This window comes from Gigantopelta aegis, chromosome 3 (assembly GCF_016097555.1).
Source record: "Gigantopelta aegis isolate Gae_Host chromosome 3, Gae_host_genome, whole genome shotgun sequence".
NCBI classification, from domain to species: Eukaryota; Metazoa; Mollusca; class Gastropoda; order Neomphalida; family Peltospiridae; genus Gigantopelta; species Gigantopelta aegis.
The window spans coordinates 63076963-63100726 of record NC_054701.1 but is presented as its reverse complement, the minus strand read 5'-3'; the positions used below and the strand labels follow the sequence as shown (position 1 = coordinate 63100726).

The 23764-nt window shown below is 39.3% G+C and overlaps 1 protein-coding gene across 1 annotated transcript in view; it reads left to right on the top strand.

Moving 5' to 3' along the window:
• LOC121368771 (neuroglian-like) overlaps positions 1-23764 on the top strand; it is an 88578-nt gene that overhangs the window by 4797 nt on the left and 60017 nt on the right. The window contains exons 2-4 of the mRNA XM_041493519.1: positions 20501-20603; positions 21852-21951; positions 22478-22881. Coding sequence (XP_041349453.1) covers positions 20501-20603; positions 21852-21951; positions 22478-22881 — 607 coding nt within the window. The remainder of the gene's footprint in view (positions 1-20500; positions 20604-21851; positions 21952-22477; positions 22882-23764) is intronic.

The window sequence follows — 23764 nt, the reverse complement described above, 5'->3', positions numbered from 1 at the left end:
AGTTACAGTGATGACCTGATAACAAAAACATCATTGTATGTTCTACATTTTTCAGCCAATTTTCACCACTGTACACTAGTATTGGAGTTACGGTGATGACCTGATAACAAAAACAATATTGTATGTTCCACATTTTAAAGCTACTTTTCACCACTGTCGACTAACATTAGAGTTACAGTGATGACCTGATAAATACAACATTTAAAAGCTAATTCTCATCACTGACACTGTAGACTACATTGGAGTTACAGCAATGACCTGACAACAAAAACATCATTGTATATTCCTCATGTTTTAGCCAATTCTCACCACTGTACACTAGCATTGGAGTTACAATGATTTCATTTCATTTCCAATTATTTTCGTTCAAGCACGTTGTCCTGGGCACACACCTCAGCTATTTGGGTTGTCTGTCCAGGACAGTGGGTTAGTTGTCAGTGTTTAGTGGTTAGTGAGAAAGATGAGGGTGTAGTGGCCGTACACCTACCCATTGAGCCCTTAAGAACTCGCTTTGGGTTGGAGCTGGTACCGGGCTGCGAAACCTGTATCTACCAGCCTGTAGTCCGATAGCTTAACCACGACGCCACCGAGGCCGATGTTACAATGATGACCTGATAACAAAAACATCATTGTATCTTCCACATTTTAAAGCTAATTCTCACCACTGTAGACTAGTATTGGAGTTACAGTGATGGCCTGATAACCAAAACAACATTGTATCTTCCACATTTCCCAGCTAATTCTCACCATTGTAGACTAGCATTGGAGTTACAACGATGACCTGATAACAAAAACATCATCATATCTTCCACATTCCCCAACTAATTCTCACCACTGTAGACTAACATTGGAGTTTCATTTATGACCTAATAACAAAAACATCATCGTATCTTTCACATTTTAAAGCTAATTCTCGTCACAGTAGACTAGCATTGGAGTTACAGCGATGACCTGATAACAAAAACATCATCGTATCTTCCACATTCCCCAGCTAATTCTCACCACTGTAGATTAGGACTGGAGTTAAATGATGATCTGATACCAAAAACATCATTGTATCTTCCACATTTTAAAGCTAATACTCACCATTGTAGACTAGCATTGGAGTTACAATGATTTCATTTCATTTCAACTTATTTTCGTGCTTATATCCAATTAAGGTTCAAGCACGCTGTCCTGGGCACACACCTCAGGGTTAGTTGTCAGTGGTTAGTGAGACAGATGAGGGTGTAGTGGCCGTACACCTACCCATTGAGCCCTTAAGAACTCGCTCTGGGTTGGAGCCGGTACCGGGCTGCGAACCCTAGACTAGCATTGTAGTTACAGTGATGACCTGATAACAAAAACATGATTTATCTTCCACATTTAAAAGCTAATTCTCACCATTGTAGACAAGCATTGGAGTTACAACGTTGTATCTGCAGGAAAAAGATAAAAGATAAAAACGTTATTGCATATAAACATTCCATATACGGAATTGGATACAAACCATATGCACAAACAAGACACATACAAACATACTATTCTATTTAAGCTGTATCCTAACCGGACGCGCGTGACGCGAGCGACGCGAGCGACGCGAGCCATTTCTTTAACGTACGGCGCGACAGATATATATGTCGCGTCGCACGCGCGCGGTTATAATGCGGCACTTGAAAGCAATGATTTCTAAAATAATCGCTCGCGGCCGGTTAGGATACAGCTTAAATAAGGACTAATTATTGGTAACAGATGTATAATCATGAACAAACTTGCACACCACACCAGCATAGGCTGGATTTTGGTTCTGCATAATATCTTTGAACTTTTCCTTTAAAATGTCTCGGTGACATAACAGCTAAGTTTGTTTTTAATTGAGTGAAAGTTATCAGCGTAATCCACCTTGCGTGTTTATTAAAGTCACTCGGCGGTTAAACAAAAGCAGCAAAAGAGAGCTAGATTACTTGTAAATAAAAGATAAAGGTTCAACGATTTCGAGTTGTTTACTGATCTTCACGTGATATTACGAATCTGCTATGTTATCTTCAGGGCCGTACGTGTGATGGGGGCAAGGGGGAGTTGCCCCCCCCCCCCCCCCCCCGAAAATATGAAGTGCCCATTTTCCATTTTGTCTACCTGGAAATGACAAGATATTATAGCTTGTTTGTTTTTACTTATTTTGGTGTTTATATCCAATTAAAGTTCAAACACGCTGTCCTGGACACACACCTCAGCTATCTGGACCGTCTGTCCAGATCAATGGATTAGTTGTTAGTTGTTCGTGACTGGTGAGAGAAAAGTCAGCACCCACCCATTGAGTCGTTAAACTCGCTCTGAGTGGGAGCCCGTACCGGGATGCGAACCCACTACCTCTCATGGTGGGATTGCAGTACAAAACGATTCAAATAATATAGGGTAGGTATTAATGTGTCTTAAACATATATGTTATTTCTGGAAATTATCGTATCCTAGGTTGTTTGTTTTTTTGTATATCTGGCTTCGGTTTTTGTTGTACGTGGATGCGTACATTCGTGCGTGTGTGTATATTTAGCACTGGCGTAAGAAGCGGGGGGTGGGTGGGGGAGGGGGGAATGTGCCTCCCACTTTTCAGATATTTTGCTTTATAATAGTGTAACAGTGTGTAAATATAAAAGTGTGCGCCCACCCCCCACCCCCAAACACACACACACCTTCCTACGCCACTGTTTAAACTATGTACAATAGCTTTTCACTTAGAAACCTAAAAATAACTAAATAATTAATTATGTACTGAATAATACGTTACACAAAACATTAACGACTCCTATAAATCTGTAAACAAATGTATATCTTGTTTCATAAAAAATTCCAGTCTGGCTTTACGTAAAAAGTAAAGGAATTTGAAATAACAAAAAAAAATTTCTTTTTATGTGCATTTTGTAAACGCGTTAGTCAAGATATAAATATTAAGTTGCCTTCGTTCCCATGTTTTAAAGGAAAGGTTTCCCTCGGTGCCCCTCCAACTTGTAATGGTGCTCTAATTTGTATTATTAAAACGAAGGCAACATTTGCCGTGCCCCCCAAAAGTAAAAATTCGACCCCTGAACAGGCAGGACGTAGCCCAGTGGTAAAGCGCTCGCTCGATGCGCGGTCGATCTGGGATCGATCTCCGTCGGTGGGCCCGGCCCATTGGGTTATTGCATCACGACTGACATATCAAAGGCCGTGGTATGTACTACCCTGTATGTTGGATGGTGCATATAAAAGATATTTTGCTGCTAATCGAAAAGAGTAGCACATGGCGACAACGGGTTTCCTCTCTCAATATCTGTGTGGTCCTTAACCATATGTCTGACGCCATATAACCGTAAATAAAATGTGTTGAGTGCGTCGTTAAATAAAGCATTTCCTTCCTTCATAATTCAGATTTCATAAATGGGTCACCTGAATACAAGATGGTTGCCAATATGGTGGTTCAAATGGAGAAAATGGCAATAAATTGCTTATTGTTTCATACAGAAAAGTAATTCTTGCATTTAACCCATGGTTTTAGTGATCAATGAACACAATGGAAGTAGTTCAGTTCTTCTATACCTATTAATTTTAATTTATTTAAGGTTCGACCCCTGAATATTAATTAAACAGAATAACAACCCACAGTGAAGAATTTTGGTTGAGCACTCATGGAGTTTGAAAGTTTGAAAGTAGGCCTATATTTTCTTGATTAGTTCATTCATTCATTCATTCATTTATGTTTATTTTTATCATGCTTCTATCCTATTAAGGTTCAAGCACGCTGCCCTGGGTACACATCTCAGCTATCTGGGCTGTCTGTCCAGAACAGAGTTAGTGGTTCGTTTGTTAGTGAGAGAGAAGTCGGTGTAGTGGCCTTACACCTACCCATTGAGTCCTTAAAACTCACTCTGGGTGGGAGCCGGTACCGGGATGCGAACCCAGTATCTACCAGCCTTAAGTCCGGTGGCTTAACCATTACATCACCGAGGCCGGTTTTATTAGTTTATCCTAGGATACTTTTTATTTGATTATTATTTTGTTAATTTGTATCTAGTTGGAGACCTACCTGTTTCGTATGTAATGCTATGCAGGATAAAAAAGTAAAAGGAAAAAAAAGTTAAAGATAGACTAAACTCTAACAAGAGCCTTATGTGTTGGAAAGATGCATACCCGGACCACCAACACATACTGACGCTTTAACAAATGAAAAACGCGTAATTTTAGAATTCATAAAAAACCGTGATTATTCCTGCTAACTGGGGGCAGCCATTTTGTTTCTTTTTCTGACGTCCAACTTCTCTATTATGCACAGTGTAAACAAATGCTCTAATTTACGACAAGGCGCTTCGCTTTAATCAACCTGACTTGCAAAACAACATAAATGACTTGATAGTATAATAAACTATTTAACTAAATATATTTCAATTTGCATCAATATAACGAAATGCATATTATTAGGCCTATTGGTAGGATACATTCGAGCAAAAACGACTACTCGCGATACCCAAGTGATAATTTTCTTTTCTCTGGGACTACGTAATTGGTCAGTTTTGTGATTTTAGATGGGAAAGTCTATTTATTCAAGGGTTTTACAGAATTACTTACAGTAATAAAGCTGGTAAAGTTCATTACGATTTGAGGTTATCACACAATACCCTGTGAACTTCATAAAAGAGGCACGTCTTTTTAGTGTGTCTAGACACGGTGTCTAGGGACCGTCTAAATATACACCTGCCAATCAAGAACCACAGGTACAGGCCACGGAAAGAAAAGACCAATTAAGCAAGAAAACATTCCGACTATTATTTCAGTACGTGGGTTAATTTATATAGGCCTACAGAATATAATACAGTTATTTCAACACTTTGACAATGGTGGTTTATTTTGTATTGAAAAATAAACCACATATACACGTTGCTGTGTTACAGGGATGTATATTATTATAGAACATTGCGATGGATCCGCAAAAATCAGGTATGTCTTGTTTCTTCAGTTCGAAGACTAATTCCTGACGTGACACGTTAGGTATTACGTAACCACGAGCTCGCCAGAGGGCGTATTCACTGGGATGGTACAAAATGGCTGCGCCCGTTATATATAATAGCCTTCACATTTAACCGTTTTATTAATTAACTATACGATTATACTTGTTGATATTAAGCAATAATGTGCATTATATATCGTTGAATATGCACACCAGTCCAAAAGCCTTGCTTTAGCATTCCTTTAAAGTGTGTTGTGTCTAACTACACCACTAGAGCACACTGATTAATTAATCATCGGCTATTGGATGTCAAACATTTAATCATTCGGACTCGTAGTCATCAGCGGAAACCCGCTACATATGTTTCCTAATGCAGCCAGGGATTTTATATATGCACTTTCCCACAGACAGGAAAACACATACCACGGCCTTTAACCAGTTGTTGTTAACTGGATGGAACGAGAAAAGACCCTAATCAGTTGAATGAATCCACCGAGGTGGTTCGATCATGCGAGGCAAGCACCTCAAGCGAGCACTCAAACTACTGAGCAAAAAAAAGAAAAAAAAGAAAAAAATATATATTTCAAACTACGCAAGTAACGATATTTTTCACTATGGGTTATTTCTACTTTATTTATATTTTAACCAATATTTTTACAAATTGAATAAGAAAATAGAAGACGTCGGAAGCAAGGGGCACTGGCAGTGCTTGTACGAAGTATAGTTATCACTTGCCAGCAGGTTTTAAAGTCACCAAGTTTAAAATAAATCGTTTGTTTTTAAAAGGTGTGGTGCATTTAAATTACATCCTCCGACATGTGATTACTCTGACAACGGATACATAAATATCGCTTGACGTTTATACGTGCAGCGTGTAAACGAGTTAACAGACTCTAAACGATATATCTTTGGAGGTTGTATTTTCTTCTTTTTCTTACGAGCACTGCGTGTTAGGTAACACGAGCAATCTGTCACAATCAAAATTGAGAAGTGCAAATACCGAGGAGAAGAAACGCAACAGACGCGGATCCAGGGAGGGTTCGGACACCGAACTGGAAAGTGTCCCGAACTGAAAAGCTAAGTGCCCCGAACTGAAAAGTGCCCACACAAATTCAGTGATTAATATTAGGAATTTCATTTTAGACAGATAGGCTAGTTATAATATCTTGGTCTGACGGATGACATTTTTATTCTAGAGTAACACTCTTTCGATATGACCGGCCTCGGTGGCGTCGTGGTAGGCCATCTGTCTACAGGCTGGTAGGTACTGGGTTCGGATCCCAGTTGAGGCATGGGATTTTTAATCCAGATACCGACTCCAAACCCTGAGTGAGTGCTCCGCAAGGCTCAATGGGTATGTGTAAACCACTTGCACCGACCAGTGATCCATAACTGTAAAGGCCATGGTTTGTGCTATCCTGCCTGTGGGAAGCGCAAATAAAAGATCCCTTGCTGCTAATCGGAAGAGTAGCCCATGTAGTGGCGACAGCGGGTTTCCTCTCAAAATCTGTGTGGTCCTTAACCATATGTCTGACGCCATATAACCGTAAATAAAATGTGTTGAGTGCGTCGTTAAATAAAACATTCCTTTCTTTCTTTCTTTTTTCTTTCGATATGCAGGGGCGGGTCGTAGCCCAGTGGCATAGCGCTCGCCTGATGCGCTTTCGGTCTAGGACGAGTCGATCCTAGTCGGTGGGTTTTTGTTCCAACCAGTGCACCACGACTGGTATATCAAAGGCCATGGTATGTGCTATCCTGTCTGTGGGATGTTGCATATAAAAGATCCCTAGTTAATAATGAACACATATAGTGGGTTTCCTCTCTAAGAATTTGTTAAAATTACCAAATGTTTGACATCCAATAGCCGATAATTAGTAAAATCAATGTTCTCTAGATGCGTCGTTAAACAAAACAAACAAACTTTTTTAACTTTCGATATACAATACAATACAACAATACAAAATGCTTTATTTCTGTGCTTACATATGGTTTATACATATAATTATACATATAAACAAAGTCTGGTGACCCACCAATAGTAAAGCTAATGATAAAAATAATGAACTAAATATATGCATTAAACAAAAGATTCCCAGTTTGGAGCTCCACGCGGTAAGACGTGTTTGTTTCGCGTGTGCACACTGCACGTGCTTTCGTGTGCTCGACTTGGGGGTCCTTCATTTAGTTGTTTTTGTCAACGAAATGAAAGAAAGAAATGTTTTATTTAACGACGCACTCAACACATTGCATTTACGGTTATATGGCGTCAGACATATGGTTAAGGACCACACAGATATTGAGAGAGGAAACCCGCTGTCGCCACTACATGGGCTACTCTTCCGATTAGCAGTAAGGGATCTTTTATTTGCGCTTCCCACAGGCAGGATAGCACAAACCATGGCCTTTGTTGAACCAGTAAATTCTTAGAGAGGAAACCCACTATATGTGTTCATTATTAACTAGGGATCTTTTATATGCAACATCCCACAGACAGGATAGCACATACCATGGCCTTTGATATACCAGTCGTGGTGCACTGGTTGGAACAAAAACCCACCGACTAGGATCGACTCGTCCTAGACCGAAAGCGCATCAGGCGAGCGCTATGCCACTGGGCTACGACCCGCCCCTGCATATCGAAAGAAAAAAGAAAGAAAGAAAGGAATGTTTTATTTAACGACGCACTCAACACATTTTATTTACGGTTATATGGCGTCAGACATATGGTTAAGGACCACACAGATTTTGAGAGGAAACCCGCTGTCGCCACTACATGGGCTACTCTTCCGATTAGCAGCAAGGGATCTTTTATTTGCGCTTCCCACAGGCAGGATAGCACAAACCATGGCCTTTACAGTTATGGATCACTGGTCGGTGCAAGTGGTTTACACCTACCCATTGAGCCTTGCGGAGCACTCACTCAAGGCTTGGAGTCGGTATCTGGATTAAAAATCCCATGCCTCGACTGGGATCCGAACCCAGTATCTACCAGCCTGTAGACCGATGGCCTGCCACGACGCCACCGAGGCCGGTCAGCGAAATGAAGTTTTGTACTGGGATGTATGCGGCCATTGGAACTGACTGAATGCTGGAACGCTTCTCGTTTTGACAGCCTGCACCACCAGGTTGGATTCTTTTTTAGCGAGATTCCTTGCCTCCACGTAATTTCTCCGTTTGACTGTCGACATGGGTTTTTTCGTGACTCGTATGACGGCCATTCTGCAGAACGCCACGGTTGTTTGCGTTTAGTCTCTACATGTCCGAGCCTGTCCTAGCAGCACTGGAAGATTGACCGCCCACTCTATGAAGAAATAGGAAGCGGGGTCGGCCCCTACTACTCTTTTCTAGACTTTACTTTGTTTTATTGTGATACCATCTCGTATCCTCCGGAGTCGGGGCCCGTCCGCACCACTATACCAAACCATGACGACTGGACTATACTCTAGTCTGATACCCTCTCTCTCGTTCAGACGGATCCGGCTTCTCAAGATCTGTATTTCAGCACAGCACTACACCTTCAACGTCTTTCGACTGTCAATCTAGGGGTTTTCTTGACGGGATGCAACCCATCTCGTCCCTTTAAGCTGTGCACCCAAACGGCCTTAACGAGGCCACTCGCGTGGACATATCGATCGGACTTTAAACTTTTAGATCTGCGTTCAAAATTTTATGTCGAAATTACTTCTTTCTCTTATTTAATTTTGGACTATCCTTCTAAAATGCTCCAAATTATATAAATATTCGGCCGAGCAGTCAATTCTTTTTATTTTTGGCTTGTAACCTTTTTATTTTTTTTATTTATTCTATTAACTTTTTTACTAATTGCTATTTTCAAAATTCTGCCCATTTTCACCCCCCCCCCCCCCCCCCCCCCCCCCTCCCGAGTCAGGCCACCGATCTTATCGGAGGTCGGACTCGGGATGGGCGTGTTCGAAACCCTAGTGGTATATGGGCACGTTAAACTAGTTATCATCATCATTAAACAAAATAAAACGAGTTATCGTTATAAGTGATACAGTGACTTGCCACATATCATTTGATGGGGTTTTAGTTAATAAATTAGTTTTTGCTGTATCCATGTCCCAACAGAGTTGTGCTATTGTTACAAGATGCATGTCAGCGTACTTTACAAAACTGTAGGCGTCTTTAATGGGACGTTACACCCCTTCCCAAGAAAACACCCGCACCGCCGCCTCTAAAGCGCATACCGAATGTGTTCCTAAAACTCGGAACAGAGAAGCACATACCTACTGTCCAAAATCTGTCACGCTAATGGTCTGTGGCTGACCTAAGACAAATAACAGCCATCCTGTGTTGAAAGTGTTTGGTTGCTGTTTTAAGTGTAACTAAGAAGTTTCACGTGCTAAAGGAACACCTTCCAATAACTGAACATTCTTCACGAATACAGAACACGAACACGTTTACAGGTGCATGTACATTCGTAAACATCGTCCACAGTTCTCACCTATTCCACAAATGAGCATATGGATTGGGCAGGCCTATGAGAATTAGGAATTTGCGAACAGTTAAAACAGTTATGCAAAAATAATTTCAGGTAATCATTACGTGTCTGCATAACCCGGGGCGGGACGTAGCCCAGTGGTACAGCGCTCGCCCGATGCGCGGTCGGTGTGGGATCGATCCCCGTTGGTGGGCCAATTTGGGCTATTTCTCATTCCAGCCAGTGTACCACGACTGGTATATCAAAGGCCGTGATATGTACTAATCTGTCGGTGGAATGGTGCATATAAAAGATCCCTTGCTGCTAATAGAAAAAGAGTAGCCCATGAAGTGGCAACAGCGGGTTTCCCGTCTCAATATATGTGTGGTCCTTAACCATATTATGTCTGACGCCATATAACCGTAAATAAAATTTGTTGAGTGCATCGTTAAATAAAACATTTCCTTCCATAAAACCGTAAATAAAATTTGTTGAGCGAGTCGTTAAATAAAACATTTTTTCTGCATAACCCGTCATGAAGTCCTAAATTTAATGTGCGAACTGATCTCCTAGTGCTGGAGCAAATTCTTAAATTCGGGCAAAAACGATAGATACAGAGATATTCGGGCAAAATGTGCTAACCCGGGACCTGTTTACCATGTATTTCTTTCATTCTACCCGCAAAATTAGTTAAGCATGTAAAAATGTGCAGTGATTCGTTTGCAACCCTATATAGCTGTTTGGGTTTTTTCTTGTTCCAACCAGTGCAGCTCAACTGGTCAAAGGCCGTGGTATGTGCTTTTCTGTCTGTGGGAAAGTACATATAAAAGATCCATAGCTGCTAATGGAAAATGTAGCGGGTTTCCTCTGATGACAACGAGTCAGAATTACCAAATGTTTGACATTCAGTAGTCGATGATTAATAAATCAATGTGCGCTGGAGGTTTCGTTAAACAAAACAAACTTTTGAACGACGCCAGAATAAGTGATTCCGGCAAGAAATCGATATAGTTCGCCGAGTTTTGGCCACAGGGATATGGTTTCTTTGATCATTTCGCCAGAGCTCAAAATTCTCCTAATTTCAATGAATGGTTTTCAATTTCAGTAACAAGAATTTTCTTACACTTACCACGAATTCAAGAGATTAGATTCAAGTCTGCAGGTCTACACCGGAAAAGACAGCAGGCTTTTGGTTGAAACCTTCTTTCATTTCATGTCAAATTATGTTCGTTCTTATATCCAATTAAGGTTGAAGCACGCTGTCCTGGGTACACACCTCAGCTATCTGAGTTGTCTCTCCAGGACAGTGGGTTAGTTGTTAGTTGTTAGTGAGAGAGAAGAGGGTGTACTCATTGAGTCGTTAAAATTCGCTCTGGGTGGGAGTCGGTACCTGGCTGCGAACCCAGTACCTACCAGCCTTATGTCCGATGTTTTAACCACGACACCGCTGTGGCCGGTTGAAACCTTCTTGTTTGCCAGGCGTGAAACATGCTCTCCTGGGCCCGCACCTCAGCTATCTGGGCTGTCTGTCCAGGACAGTGGGTTAATGACTATTTGTTAGTGGTTGGTATAAGACGAGTCGGTGTAGATGACTACCCATTTAGCTTTATTAAAAAAATAATAATAATAATAATAATAATAATAATTACTCCGAGCATTGTGATATTGAATCCAGTATCTACCAGACTCGAAGTCCAGTACCTTCTCATAGTTAAACTTAAATTCAGCTCTGTATATTCAGGAAAGAAAATTAATATTTTAACGACACCTCAGCACATTTTTAACTACGGCTATTTGGGGTCTAACGTATGGTTATTTAAACACAATTGGTTGAAAGTAAAAAATGCACTCAACACATTAAAAAAAAAGAAAAAAAGGCTATATATGGCGTCGGACACATTGAGTTAAGGACCATACAAATAATGAGTTAGGAAACCTATTACTCTGCGCGCCACGGGCTACACTTTTCGATTAGCAGAAAGGGTATTATATATATATATGTACCATCCCACAGATAGGATAGTACAGACCGCGGCCTTTGTTACACAAGTTGTGGAGCATTTGCTAGAACGAAAAGAAAAAGACGAAACTCGCTGCCGCCACATAGGATAGGCCTACTCATACTGAAAAAGACGAAACTCGCTGCCGCCACATAGGATAGGCCTACTCATACTGAAAAAAAAGCAGAAAAGGAACATGTATATATGAAGAGTTCAGGCGCAAAGCGCGATATAAACCATTTTCTTTCTAGGTTTTTAGTTAAAGCCATTATTGTATGTCACTAAGGGCTAATCGTACGCCCGCTGATTTGCCGCAAAACGTGATTGATCCTTATGAAATTGTATTGGGTAAATCCCGGGGTTTTTTTTTTTTTTGGGGGGGGGGGGGGTTTCTTATCAAAACGCGATTTACGCCAATAAAAAAAAACATTTTTACTAAAAATGTAAAATGGATATATCGCGTTTTGCGCCTGAACTCTTCATATGTACTTATCCTTAGACAGGACAGTGCGCACCACTGTCTCTAACGTATCAGTCGTACGTTAAATTCTGGGACGGGAAAACATCACAGTCCATCGAAAACGATCGATCCTAAGACCCATCGCGCCCCAGGCGAGATCTAAACCATTCAGTTACACACACACACATCTCTCTCTCTCTCTCTCTCTCTCTCTCTCTCTCTCTCTCTCTCTCTCTCTCTCTCTCTCTCTCTCTCTCTTTATCCCTCCCTCTCTCTGTCTCTCTCAGTCCATCTGTCTTTCTTTCTCTCTATCCCCCTCCCTCCCTCTATCTCTCTGTCTTTCTCTTCTCCCTCTCTCTGCCTTTCTTTCTCTCTATTTCCCTATCCCTCCCTTTCACCCTCTCCCTCCTTCCTCCCTCTCTCCCTCCCTCTCTCTCTCTCTATCCATCCCTTTCTCTCTGTGTCTTTCTCTCTTTCTCCCAATCTAATTAAAATTAGCTCCACTATTACATGTGGATCTAACACCAGCCCGTTGGAGCTCATGTCCACCAATCAAAACCTTACTTGCAGAATCCTGCCAGTGATTTAAAAATAGTTTGAAAACATTCCGAATTATCCTGAGGGTATACGATATGTTTCATGTGAATTACGAATGCCTTATTTAGACCAGTAGAACTAATTTTAATCGGATTGCTAACAATACTGCGTAGTCCCCAATGTCCAGGTAACATTTCGTCTGTAAATAATAATTTAAATATTGACCAATCACACTTCGCCTTTTATAACGTTATTTGGGAACATACAAATTCTAAAAATATCGGGCGAGTCTATTTCAGTGGCCGCAGTACAGCGAACCATACCAATACGTACGGGATGGGTTATCAGTCTTCACTTTTACATTACAAATTATTTATTTATCAAAAAAATAAAAACTAAATCAGTCTTCAGTTTTACATTACAAATTATTTATTTTATAAAATAAAACATGTTTTAAGGCATTAATAATTCATACAAAACATGTCGTATACCCTCAGGATAATTCGGAATGTTTTCAAATTATTTTTAAATCACTGGCAGGATTCTGCAAGTAAGGTTTTGATTGGTGGACATGAGCTCCAACGGGCTGGTATTAGATCCACATGTAATAGTGGAGCTAATTTTAATTAGATTGTCTTTCTCCCTTCCTCTCTGTCTTTCTCTCTCTCCCCCCTTCTCTGTCTCTCTAACTCCCTCTGTCTGTCTTTATTTCCCTATCCCTCCCTCTCTTTGTCTTTCTCTCTTTCTCCCTCTCTCTCTCTGTCCATCTGTCTTTCTTTCTATCTCCCTCTTCCTCCCTCTGTCCCTCCATCACTTTCTCTCCCTCCCTCTCTGTCTTTCTCTCTGTCTCTCTAACTCCCTCTGTCTCTCTAACTTCCTCTGTCTTTGTTTCTCTATATCTCCCTATCCCTCCCCTCCCTCCCTCTCTCTCGGTCTTTCTCACTCTCCGTCTTTCTCTTTCTTTCTGTCTTTCTCTTTCTTTCTTTCTCCCTCTCTCTCTAACTCCCTCTGTCTCTCTAACTCCCTCTGTCTTTGTTTCTCTATCCTCTCCCTATCCCTCCCCTCCATCCCTCTATCTCGGTCTTTCTCACTCTCCGTCTTTCTCTTTCTTTCTGTCTTTCTCTTTCTTTCTTTCTCCCTCTCTCTCTCTCTCCCTCTCTCTCTCTCTCTCTCTCTCTCTCTCTCTCTCTCTCTCTCTCTCTCTCTCTCTCTCTCTCTCTCTCTCTCTCTCTCTTTGAAATGAAGAACGGAAACTGATATAAAACACATTGGGAAAGTTGAGTACCAGACGAATTCACATTACCTTTTATACCAGCACGATGGCTACTGGTTCAGATTACATAAACAAATCCATCGTGTGCGATGTTTATGTAATGTACAAGTTTCAGGCTCGTGGGCTCGTTGTCGACGTACGTACAACATGTGCAGAGGTTATTTTGAAACGTTATTAAATATAACTCACAAAGAAAAACAATCGTCGGAAGAAATTTGAAGTGTATGACAGGCATTAGTAATGGAGTAGGCCTATATCATGGGTCGGAGAAAAAAAAACCTGAATTAATTCCGGGACATACACAACCCTAGCTCGAGTCACCTCCAGCCCTCCCCTTATTGATATTGATATCCCCCTACATATCAATATCAATAAGGAGAGGGTTAAAGGTCAATCGAGCTAACACAACCCCTGCAATTACCCACGGCAATCGGCAATGTCATGGATTTTTTTTAATTCTCTATGGAACTTTTTTATCTTTACTATTTCAACGTCATGGATGGGCTTTTTTTTCTGCTTTTTTCTTTGTTTTGTTTGTTTTTTGTTTTGTTTTGTTGTTGTTGTTGTTGTTGTTTTGCTTTGTTTTTGCCGTGGACATTTTCTTAATTGCAGGAGTTGCATACTAAAAACATAGTGCCACAGATAAATGGCCGAACTAAGTAGTTATTGGGCTGCTTTCGTTTCAGTGTATACATGCACGTGGGCGTGTGAGCGTCCGCGTGCGCTCGCACGACGTCATGTTTATATTTTTGGGTATTATTACAAGCTACTATAAGTAATCTTCACCACTATGAAAGTCAATGAAAAAAACAAGAAAGAAAGAAAGTAACAACAACATAACTCCACCTACGGACAGCCAGATAAAATCGTGGATCTGACCCTTGGATATGACATCCACTAGTGCGTATGGCTTTATCTGTATGTTTGTTGACGCCAGTCCCTTTTGACGAATTGGTCTTCCGTGTATAAACAAAGTATAGGAAAAAGAAAAGAAAAGAAATGCGGCACTCCCTTTCTGTACACGCGTTGCGAATCTTCGTATCGGACAGACAGATTCTGAGATAAATACGGTAACCATTGAACTATCGGTCGGCTTGTTTGGACGAGATACCTCAGATACCATGATACTATTACCAAAAAATATATATTCTCCAAGAGTTTCGAGAACAGCTGAGGAATCTGACGAAAGCTCGATTCCAGATCCTGTTTTTATAGTAACATTGCCATGATCTGTAAATGTAATACCGAGCGCTGGGCGATTTGATAAAGGTTCGTTATAACTGTATGGTTTTTAGTAGCGATCGACGGCATGAAATTTTATTGGTTGAGTGTTTATAATAATTAACCGCATGGAATGGGACAGTATTTTCCAACCATTTGATTGGCTGAGTGTTTATATAATTAACGGTAAGGAATAGAACAGAATTTCCCAGCCATTTCAATTGTTGGATGTTCAGAAATAGCCGCATGAATAGGATATAGTGTTTCCCAACTTTCTAAACAGCAATATACTTTTAATAAACTCTAAAACAATCACGAAATAGGAGTTTTATTTACATAATGTAATGACAAGAGTTAGACATTATCTTATAGCGTATTTTCTTGCTATATTATACAGTTTCTGTCGAATATTACGACTGCACCGTGGATGGAAATCGGCCATTATTGGAATACTCGCAATTACTACCTTACAAAAATTTATATTATATATTTTTAGACACATATAACGAGATTTTTTTTACACATCCGTTGGTAAGAACATTATTCGTTAGTTTTGATAACGCATACTTCTTAACACATATACAAATGTAGGTGCGATAACATTTTACAGACATACGACTAGCTGCACCGGTGTGATGACCAGGTCACCAATGTCATAACACCCAATGGAAAAGCACGGTAGAAATCGATCACTAGATGTGACGTAAAAGTTAACCTGAAATTGACTTGTCTGAGACGCACAAGTTAACTTTGAGCGCTAGGGCCATACATAGGTTTTAGTTGGAAAATTTATTTTAAAACTGTTTTTTGAAGATGTGTAAGAAATAGAATACATGTACTACATTCGTGCCCGTTAGATACCGTTTATCTTACAACTCGTTGTTTAAAAACGTATGCAAATTGCTTTCTCTCGTTGTAAGATAAACGGTATCTTCTGGTCAGTAACTATTAGGGCGGCAACTATTCTCTTAACTGGCGCCGCTCATGTAGTATTCTCAATATAATATGATACAGATCGCCCCTTCTGCCTTGGACTCGGTCAATGGCTCAGCAAGAGACTGTACCTAGGGTGGACATGCCTAAAATTTTGATGGATATAGGCATGTAATTAGAGTTACTTGGACTTGGATGCATATCGTTACTACAATTCGCGCGCTAAGAACATACCTTTTTAAAAAATGTACCAATAACACTGTACATTAATCTTAATTTCGTTTGCGGCAAAATACAACAAAATGCCTGCAATAAATTTAGCATGAAATTAATACGGCGTGTTTCAACTCTGATCATCACTTAGAAGAAGCATCGTTGGCCTAATTATTATTTTATGCATTTGCTTATTCAGAGGAGGTCCTGTGACCCACCACCCACCCGTGTCTTTTCTTCCTTTTTTGTAAATTCGACATCAACAATATACAACAATGCATCTTTATTTTTAAAAGATCAGAGAAGCATGCCTCCGAATCTCCCTATAGATTTTACCTTCGACAGACTCAAACCTGCCCTTATTAGAATGTTGTGAACTCCCCACCCCCTGCCCTTTACAAAATGTTATGCCTGGTGGATTTACTGCAATTTTTGTTCAATACATACATGTTTTAAGTGGGCGGGACGTATCCCAGTGGTAAAGCGCTCGCTTGATGCGCATTAGATCTAAGATCGATCCCCGTGTCTTCCCAGTTAGTATCGACTGGTATATCAAAGGCCGTGTTATATTCTATCCTGTCTGGGGAATGGTACATATAAACGATCCCTTGCTACTAATAAAAAAATGTAGCGGGTTTCCTCTCTAAGACTAAATGTCAAAATTACGAAATATTTTACATTTAATAGCCGATGATTAATAAATCAATGGGCTCTAGTGGTGTTGTTAAACAAAATAAACTTCTTTTTTTTCTTTTTTAAATTCGGTATCAACAATACACAACGGTGCATTTTTTATTTTTAAAATTTCAGAGGAGCATGCCTCCGTATATCCCTACAGATTTTGCCTTCGACAGACTCAAACTTGCACTTGTTAGAATTTTGTGACCACCCCCACCCTCCCCATGCCCTTTACAAAATGTTATGCCTGGTGAATTTACAGCAATTTGTTTTCAATGCATACATATTTTAAGTACACATCGACTGGTATGTGCTATCCTGTCTGTGGGATGGTGCATTATAACAAATATCCTTTGCTACTAATGGAAATATGTAGTGGCTTTCCTCTCTAAGACTATATGACAGGATTACCAAAATGTTTGCAACACAATGGCCGTTGATTAATAAATCAGTGTGCTCTAGTGGTGTCGTTAAACAAAAAAAACATAGTTTAAAAAACATTTTATTTCGTGAATGGTGGCTATACATGGGATCAATTCTGGAATAATCCTAAAAGAAACATGGTCCTAATATTGAAATAAAAACTACCAAAGCATAATCATAAGCGTACGAGACGGGAGGGGGAGGGCGACATGAGGGGACCGCCCCCTCCCCATGCACTGGAGCAAATCTTCAAGATATTCGGACAAAATGTGCTAACCCGAGGCCTTTTTACCATGTATCTTCAACAATCTACCCGTAAAATTAGTTGCAATCTATGTAAAAATGTGTCGTGATTCGTGTTCAACCATATAATAGCTATAATAAATGTTGTCATCCAGATTCGAGCAGTTTCGTTTAATTCTGGCAAAACCCAGCCTACCCCCTACAAAAATGGAAGACCGTATGAGCATAATTATTCCTCACAGGTGTAAGGAGTGCGGGGGAGGGGTGTGGAATGGACAGTCGCTGACACACATCAGTGTCAAATGGAAGAACAGAATGGTATTAGAAGAAAACAGTACCTAGCAGACATGGGGGGAAAAAAAAGAAAGATGTAATATATGACAATATCAAATGTGATCTAAATGTAAAATATTAAGATATCACAATATTAAATGTAAAAAGGAAAGATGTTAGAACTTTAGCGTACTAAATTAAAATATATATATATATAGAAAGGTTATAAGTTTATACATTACTAAACGAAATTGAAGTAAAAGTGTTTGAATATAACAGTGGCAAAATACGCAGAAATTGTCACAACAGTACCATGTTGGAAAAAGTAGAGAAAAGATGTGGTGGCATCAAATTCCAAACCGAAGACTTAACATTACAACACCAAGCACAAGTAAAAACAGCTGGAGATAAGCAGTTCTAAAACGATGTTGGGCTTAGAGCTATAACAGTATAAATTACTAGTTTTCTTTCTTAAAAAGAATAGGGCCAAAAAAAAGAAAGAAAGATAGTTAAAACAAAGACACCCACCTCTAAAAAAAGAAAAAAGAAAAAAAGGCTATGTAATATTAGTTAATCAGTGCCCGATTTTAAATATATGTACAGACACTTACAACAAAGTAAGTTGGTGAAATAAACAGAACGTTGAAAGTGATCCCCTGTTGAATATGATATAGCTCGATAGTGGTGTATGGCAGGGCGTAACCTCATTGTGTGTGTTTGTGAGATCCTGCGATAAACATACGTCAAAGATGCCGAGGTCTGGCTTCAAACTCGCACTGAAAATAAAAATAAGAATAACACACAGTGGCAGTTCGAGGGGGTGGTGTGGAACAGAGATTCCATAATCTGTTCTTTTCAACAACGTACTTTTCAAAAGGGGCGAAGGACGTAGCCCACTGGTAAAGCGCTCGCCTGGTACACGATCGGTTTAGTTTTCTATTTGTCGGTAGCCCAGTGAGCTATTTCTCGTTCAGGACCAGTGCACCAAGACTGGTATATCAAAGGACGTAGTATAGGACATTTTTATCATGCTAATGGAATGGTGCATAATATTATAAAAGATCCTTTGCTAATAATCGGGAAAAAATTTAGCGGGTTTCCTCTCTAAGACTATATGTCAGAATTACCAAATGTTTGACATCCAGTAGCCGATGATCAATACATCAATGTGCTCTAGTGGTGTCGTTAAACAAAATAAACAAACTTTTATTATTTAAAAAAGAGAGAATTAAAAAAAAATTAAGTTACTGTGAAGTATTTTTAAAATTATAACATCCGATTTCTAATACTAGTACTAAATCCAGACCCAGATCCAGATCCACTGTGTTCTGGGCCTTATATTAGTAAAATTAGCAATCGAATCAACCATTTAACACGTGCTTACATCCACTGAAATGACACAGCTGGTGTAACAAAGGCCGTGGTATGTACTATCCTGTCTGTGTGATGGTGCATATAAAAGATCCCTTGCCCGTGAAATGACGACAGCGGGTTTCCTCTCTCAATATCTGTGTGGTCCTTAACCATATGTCCGACGCCATTTAACCGTAAATAAACTGTGTTGAGTGCGTCGTTAAATAAAAACATTTCCTACCTTCCACTTAAATGAAAGTAAATCTGCCTTAGGCACATTCTCCGAATTTCCCGGGAGATGTATCAAAGATTGAGAGTCAAAGTATAATTCAAAACATTCAAAACGTCACTTTGAAAGAATATATTTACTAAATAAAGAAATGACTAAATAAACATTAATAAAGAAACACATATATATACATATGGGCGTTGGTAACAGGGAGACGCACGAGACTATGCTATAAAAAAAATATACGTTGCGTCATCACGACCAGTTGCAAAGCGAATTAATTACATACACCTCCTTTTGCTGGCATCTGTCAACGTATGTGATGTTAATTAATTATAAATGGAGAAATGCGCCAAATTGATGGTGTGGCTTAAAACATAACCTGTTACTCAGAGCACTCCGTTATGAAACAAGCACGTGTAGACCAGACTTTCAGAGCAGATATAATCAGACTTTCGAAAAATAATCAACCACCACAGGTACGTTATACACCTTTTGCGTTTCGGATACAATGCATTTGAGCTTCACCCAACGACTGGACGCCCAGAAACACATAGGATTTTCCAAAAACCAGTGGTGGTTCACTAAATTTTGCAACAGTTATATTTTAATTTTATTTCCCAGTTTTGTTTTATATTGGAGAATCTGAGATATCCCCCCAAATGGACTGTCTGGATCCGCCACTGAAAATTATAATGCTTTGACCCTGCTTACGTTTATTAAACAGTGTACAAATATTTCTGTCTATTACAATTAAAAAACAAATTTCATTCTTTTTTTCTTTTTTTAACTGTAAAATTACATATTATATTACTGAATTATATTTCCTGTTTAAATTATCAATTTTGGCTAATGTATTATGTTTCTAGGAGCTTAATTCAAAAAGCTCTCCTTAAGCTAGCGATATCGCAGTGCTTCGAACCCTGTACCTACCAACCTTCAGGGCCGTAGCTAGGATTTTTTGTTTGGGGAAAGGGGGGGGGGGGGGGGGCAACTGAATAGTCTAAAACTTCTTAAATGGTTAAGAAGAGAATTTTCTTTAAGGCAGGTCAAGTGCCTTTAACTATAGTCGTGTAGTGGCCTTACACCTACCCATTCAGTCGTTAAAACTCGCTCTGGGTTGGAGCCGGTACCGGGCTTCGAACTCTGTACCTACCACCTTTATATCCGATGGCTAAACGACGACGCAAACCGAGGCCGGTCAAGTGCCTTTAACTATAGCCTGTAAGTAATGCGGTAAATAATGTGACTGTGCTTTATTTGCAGATTCTGAGGACGCATCGGATGACTATGAAAATGTCACGCTCAGCGCTACTGGTTTTGTTTGGGATTTTTGGAATCGCATCATCAGTATCAAGAAAAACAAAATGTAAACTTATATGCAAACTATTTGTAATCAATATTTTCCTTACAATGCACAAATATTTATAATACCATTCCCAGGCAATTTTGAATGTTATCAGGGGAATCGTCTTGGGTGGGGTAAATTGTTAAAATTCGGGCCTTGGGAAGAGTCTGGTGGGCCTGAATCATCTAGAGGGTTCGGAAAGCACTGGTCCTGTAAAGGGCAGGACGTAGCCCAGTAGTAGTCCAGGAGTCAGGTCGATTTATCTATGTCGGAGAGTCAGGAAGGTTTGAATATTGATTCTTATGTAAATATATGTGTAGAATTCAGATCTGCAACTCTTACTTGTCTAAACCTGTACGTTAATTGGGAATTTGCATATTTTAAATGGTACGTCAAAGTCAATTTGTGTTCGATCTCCTACAGTGGTAAAGTAATACTTTGCACAGTTTGAAAGTACAATACCTTTCTTTCGTTTTATTATAGAGATGTAATAATTGTTAAAGTGGGCCTTTGGGTTCTTTCTGAGATACGATTGACTCTATATAAATTCATGATAATTTACGTTTGAAATAGAGCGCTGCATCAATTACCTTTTTAGTAAGTTTCACCACCTCAATAGAAATATCCGACATCCACTCAAATTGTTTTAAATAGTAACATGCACAACTGTATTATTAAATTGTTTTATAATATCATTAAACCTTGATGAAAACATACCCGGCATCCACTCAAATTGTTTTAAATAGTGATATGCACAATTGTATTATTAAATTGTGTTATACTATCACTAAAGGAGCAGTCCTGAGTTTGTAGCCATTGTAAGATGTTTGCGATAACAGAGCCTTGTTGGCGACTACAATTTCATACTAAATACATTTTCTTGTTTAGAATGCCAGTGTCTGTATATCGAATGCGTTTGCGGTCGTATACTAATGTTTGTAGCACTCAGTTTTTACTTTAATTCGTGATATATATTTTTTCGTACATACAAAATTATTGGGAGGTAAAATCCGGTTTGGGCTACTACAAGCATTAGGACAACAACAAACATCTTGTAAATACAAACACTGATATTTTAAATAAGAAAATGTATTTAATTTGTATGCTACATCATCAAAAAGGCTCTATTGGTCTGTCCCTTTAAAGATTGATGAACACTCTGACAAGCTTAGGCCTAAGTCCATAATTGTTTTATCTTTCTGACAAATAGTATTATGTTCAAACTCGCTCTATAGATTTAGTATTCATAATTACTTTGGATTATTGCAGTGCCGCCCAGTGTTTTTGTGGATACAGATCAACCAGTTTATTTCATTCCCGGAGAACTAGTTACGTTAAAATGTGCTGCTACTGGAGAACCTCAACCTCAGTATGTATTCTGTATTTTATCAACGTCTCACCTTTTTTAAAATACAAGACATCGACAATTATAATAAACAGTATAAATGCTAGTCTGTAGCTTGTGTGGACATTCCCCCCTTGAAAAACGACCCTCGCCCTCTCTGTAAAATCTGATTGACTGTTGTGTATGTGCCTTCATTCAGTACTCCCCTTAAAAATTAATGCCCCACGAGTGTAATGTGGGGGCACAAGAAGCACCCAGTTCCTAGGGGCCTATTAACAAATAAAATAGTTTAAAATATTCACTACGGTATAGTAATAATGTAGGATTACAATATTTACATAAATAAATTAACTTTTAATTTTATATAAAAGCTAAATTACGGTATTTCTCGCATACGTCAAAAACAAACTTTTTAACACCTTATAAGCTATACAATTGTTTTGACATAACGTATGCAATACTACTGCTACTATACACCGTTTCATCATAGAGTTGTGTTTTGTTTAATGCTCTTTTGTACAATTAAACTTTTAAAATATTATTTTTGTAGAATATCGTGGCTTATTGATGGGGAACCGTTTGACTTTACCACACAGTCAGCTACGAACTCTGTCACCATATCGGACTCTGGTTCCTTAACATTCCATTCCATCACCAAGGAGAATCAGGGGAAATACCAATGTCAGGCAGCTAATGTCCGCGGAGTATCGCTGTCGTCTGAAATTGTCGTCAAGGAAGCATTCCTTGAGAGCTTCCAGGACAAGGAACATGATGAGACCATCACTGTACCGCTGGGATATGCGATAAGACTTCCGTGTCTTCCCCCAGAAAGTCAGCCTGACGGCAAAGTCGTCTGGACAAAGATTCTAGACGACGGGTCCAAAAAGACAATACAGAACAATTTAATGGGAAATGACCTTGAGATTTCTGATAGAATGACATCAGACTACGAAGGTGAGGTGTCATGCCTGAAAAAAAAAAAAAAAAGCAAAAAAAAAAAAATAATAATAATAATAAAAAAGGAAGAGAAAATAGCCGATGTCTCTTTCCTAACACCATATTGTGATAATTCTAGTAGCCAGTACATGCAATTGTGTTGATGAATAGAAGTGATAGACGATGTATAAATAAAAGTTTATGTTATCTTAAACTACGCAATTATGTAGTAGTGTTGGTAGGGCTATAAGTTGCTCCTACTAGCAGTAGTTAGTGGGAATTTCCCATTTATTTCATTTGGTGGAGCGCTGGACTCTCATACTGAGCGCTGGACTCTCGTATTGAGAGTCCGTGGTTCGAATCCCCTCAGTGTAGGTTTATTTTTCTCTTACATTTATTTGGTATTTAGTTTTCTAATAGTATAAAGAAAAATCACACCGAAATGCAAGAAGGTAATCTACATGGAATATGGATATCTTAATAAGATGTCCTTTTTTGGTACGAATCTCTGCCACCTGATCACCCCCACCCCCCCCCCCCTTTCAGTTGAGTTGCTAATATAATATGATTTATTTTTTCACTCCAACAGGTCCTCTGGAAAGTGCTCAAGAGTGTAGGCCTAGCTCACAATGTTATCAGGACATTGTAATAATGTAGTATATGTTCGGTCTTAAAATTTATTATTATTTCAGTACTGTGCTTCCCATTCCAGATGATGACATCCTCCAATGCCTATATGTTTTTCTTTAAACATTGACAATACTTTATTACATACCAATTTAACCTTACTATAGTAATAAAGACAATTCTGACCGTGCAATAAGAAAAAATATATTTTATTGAACACGTGTGATACAAAATTTCGCTAGGAGGAATGACGTCATGTTCCTGGCCAAGACAC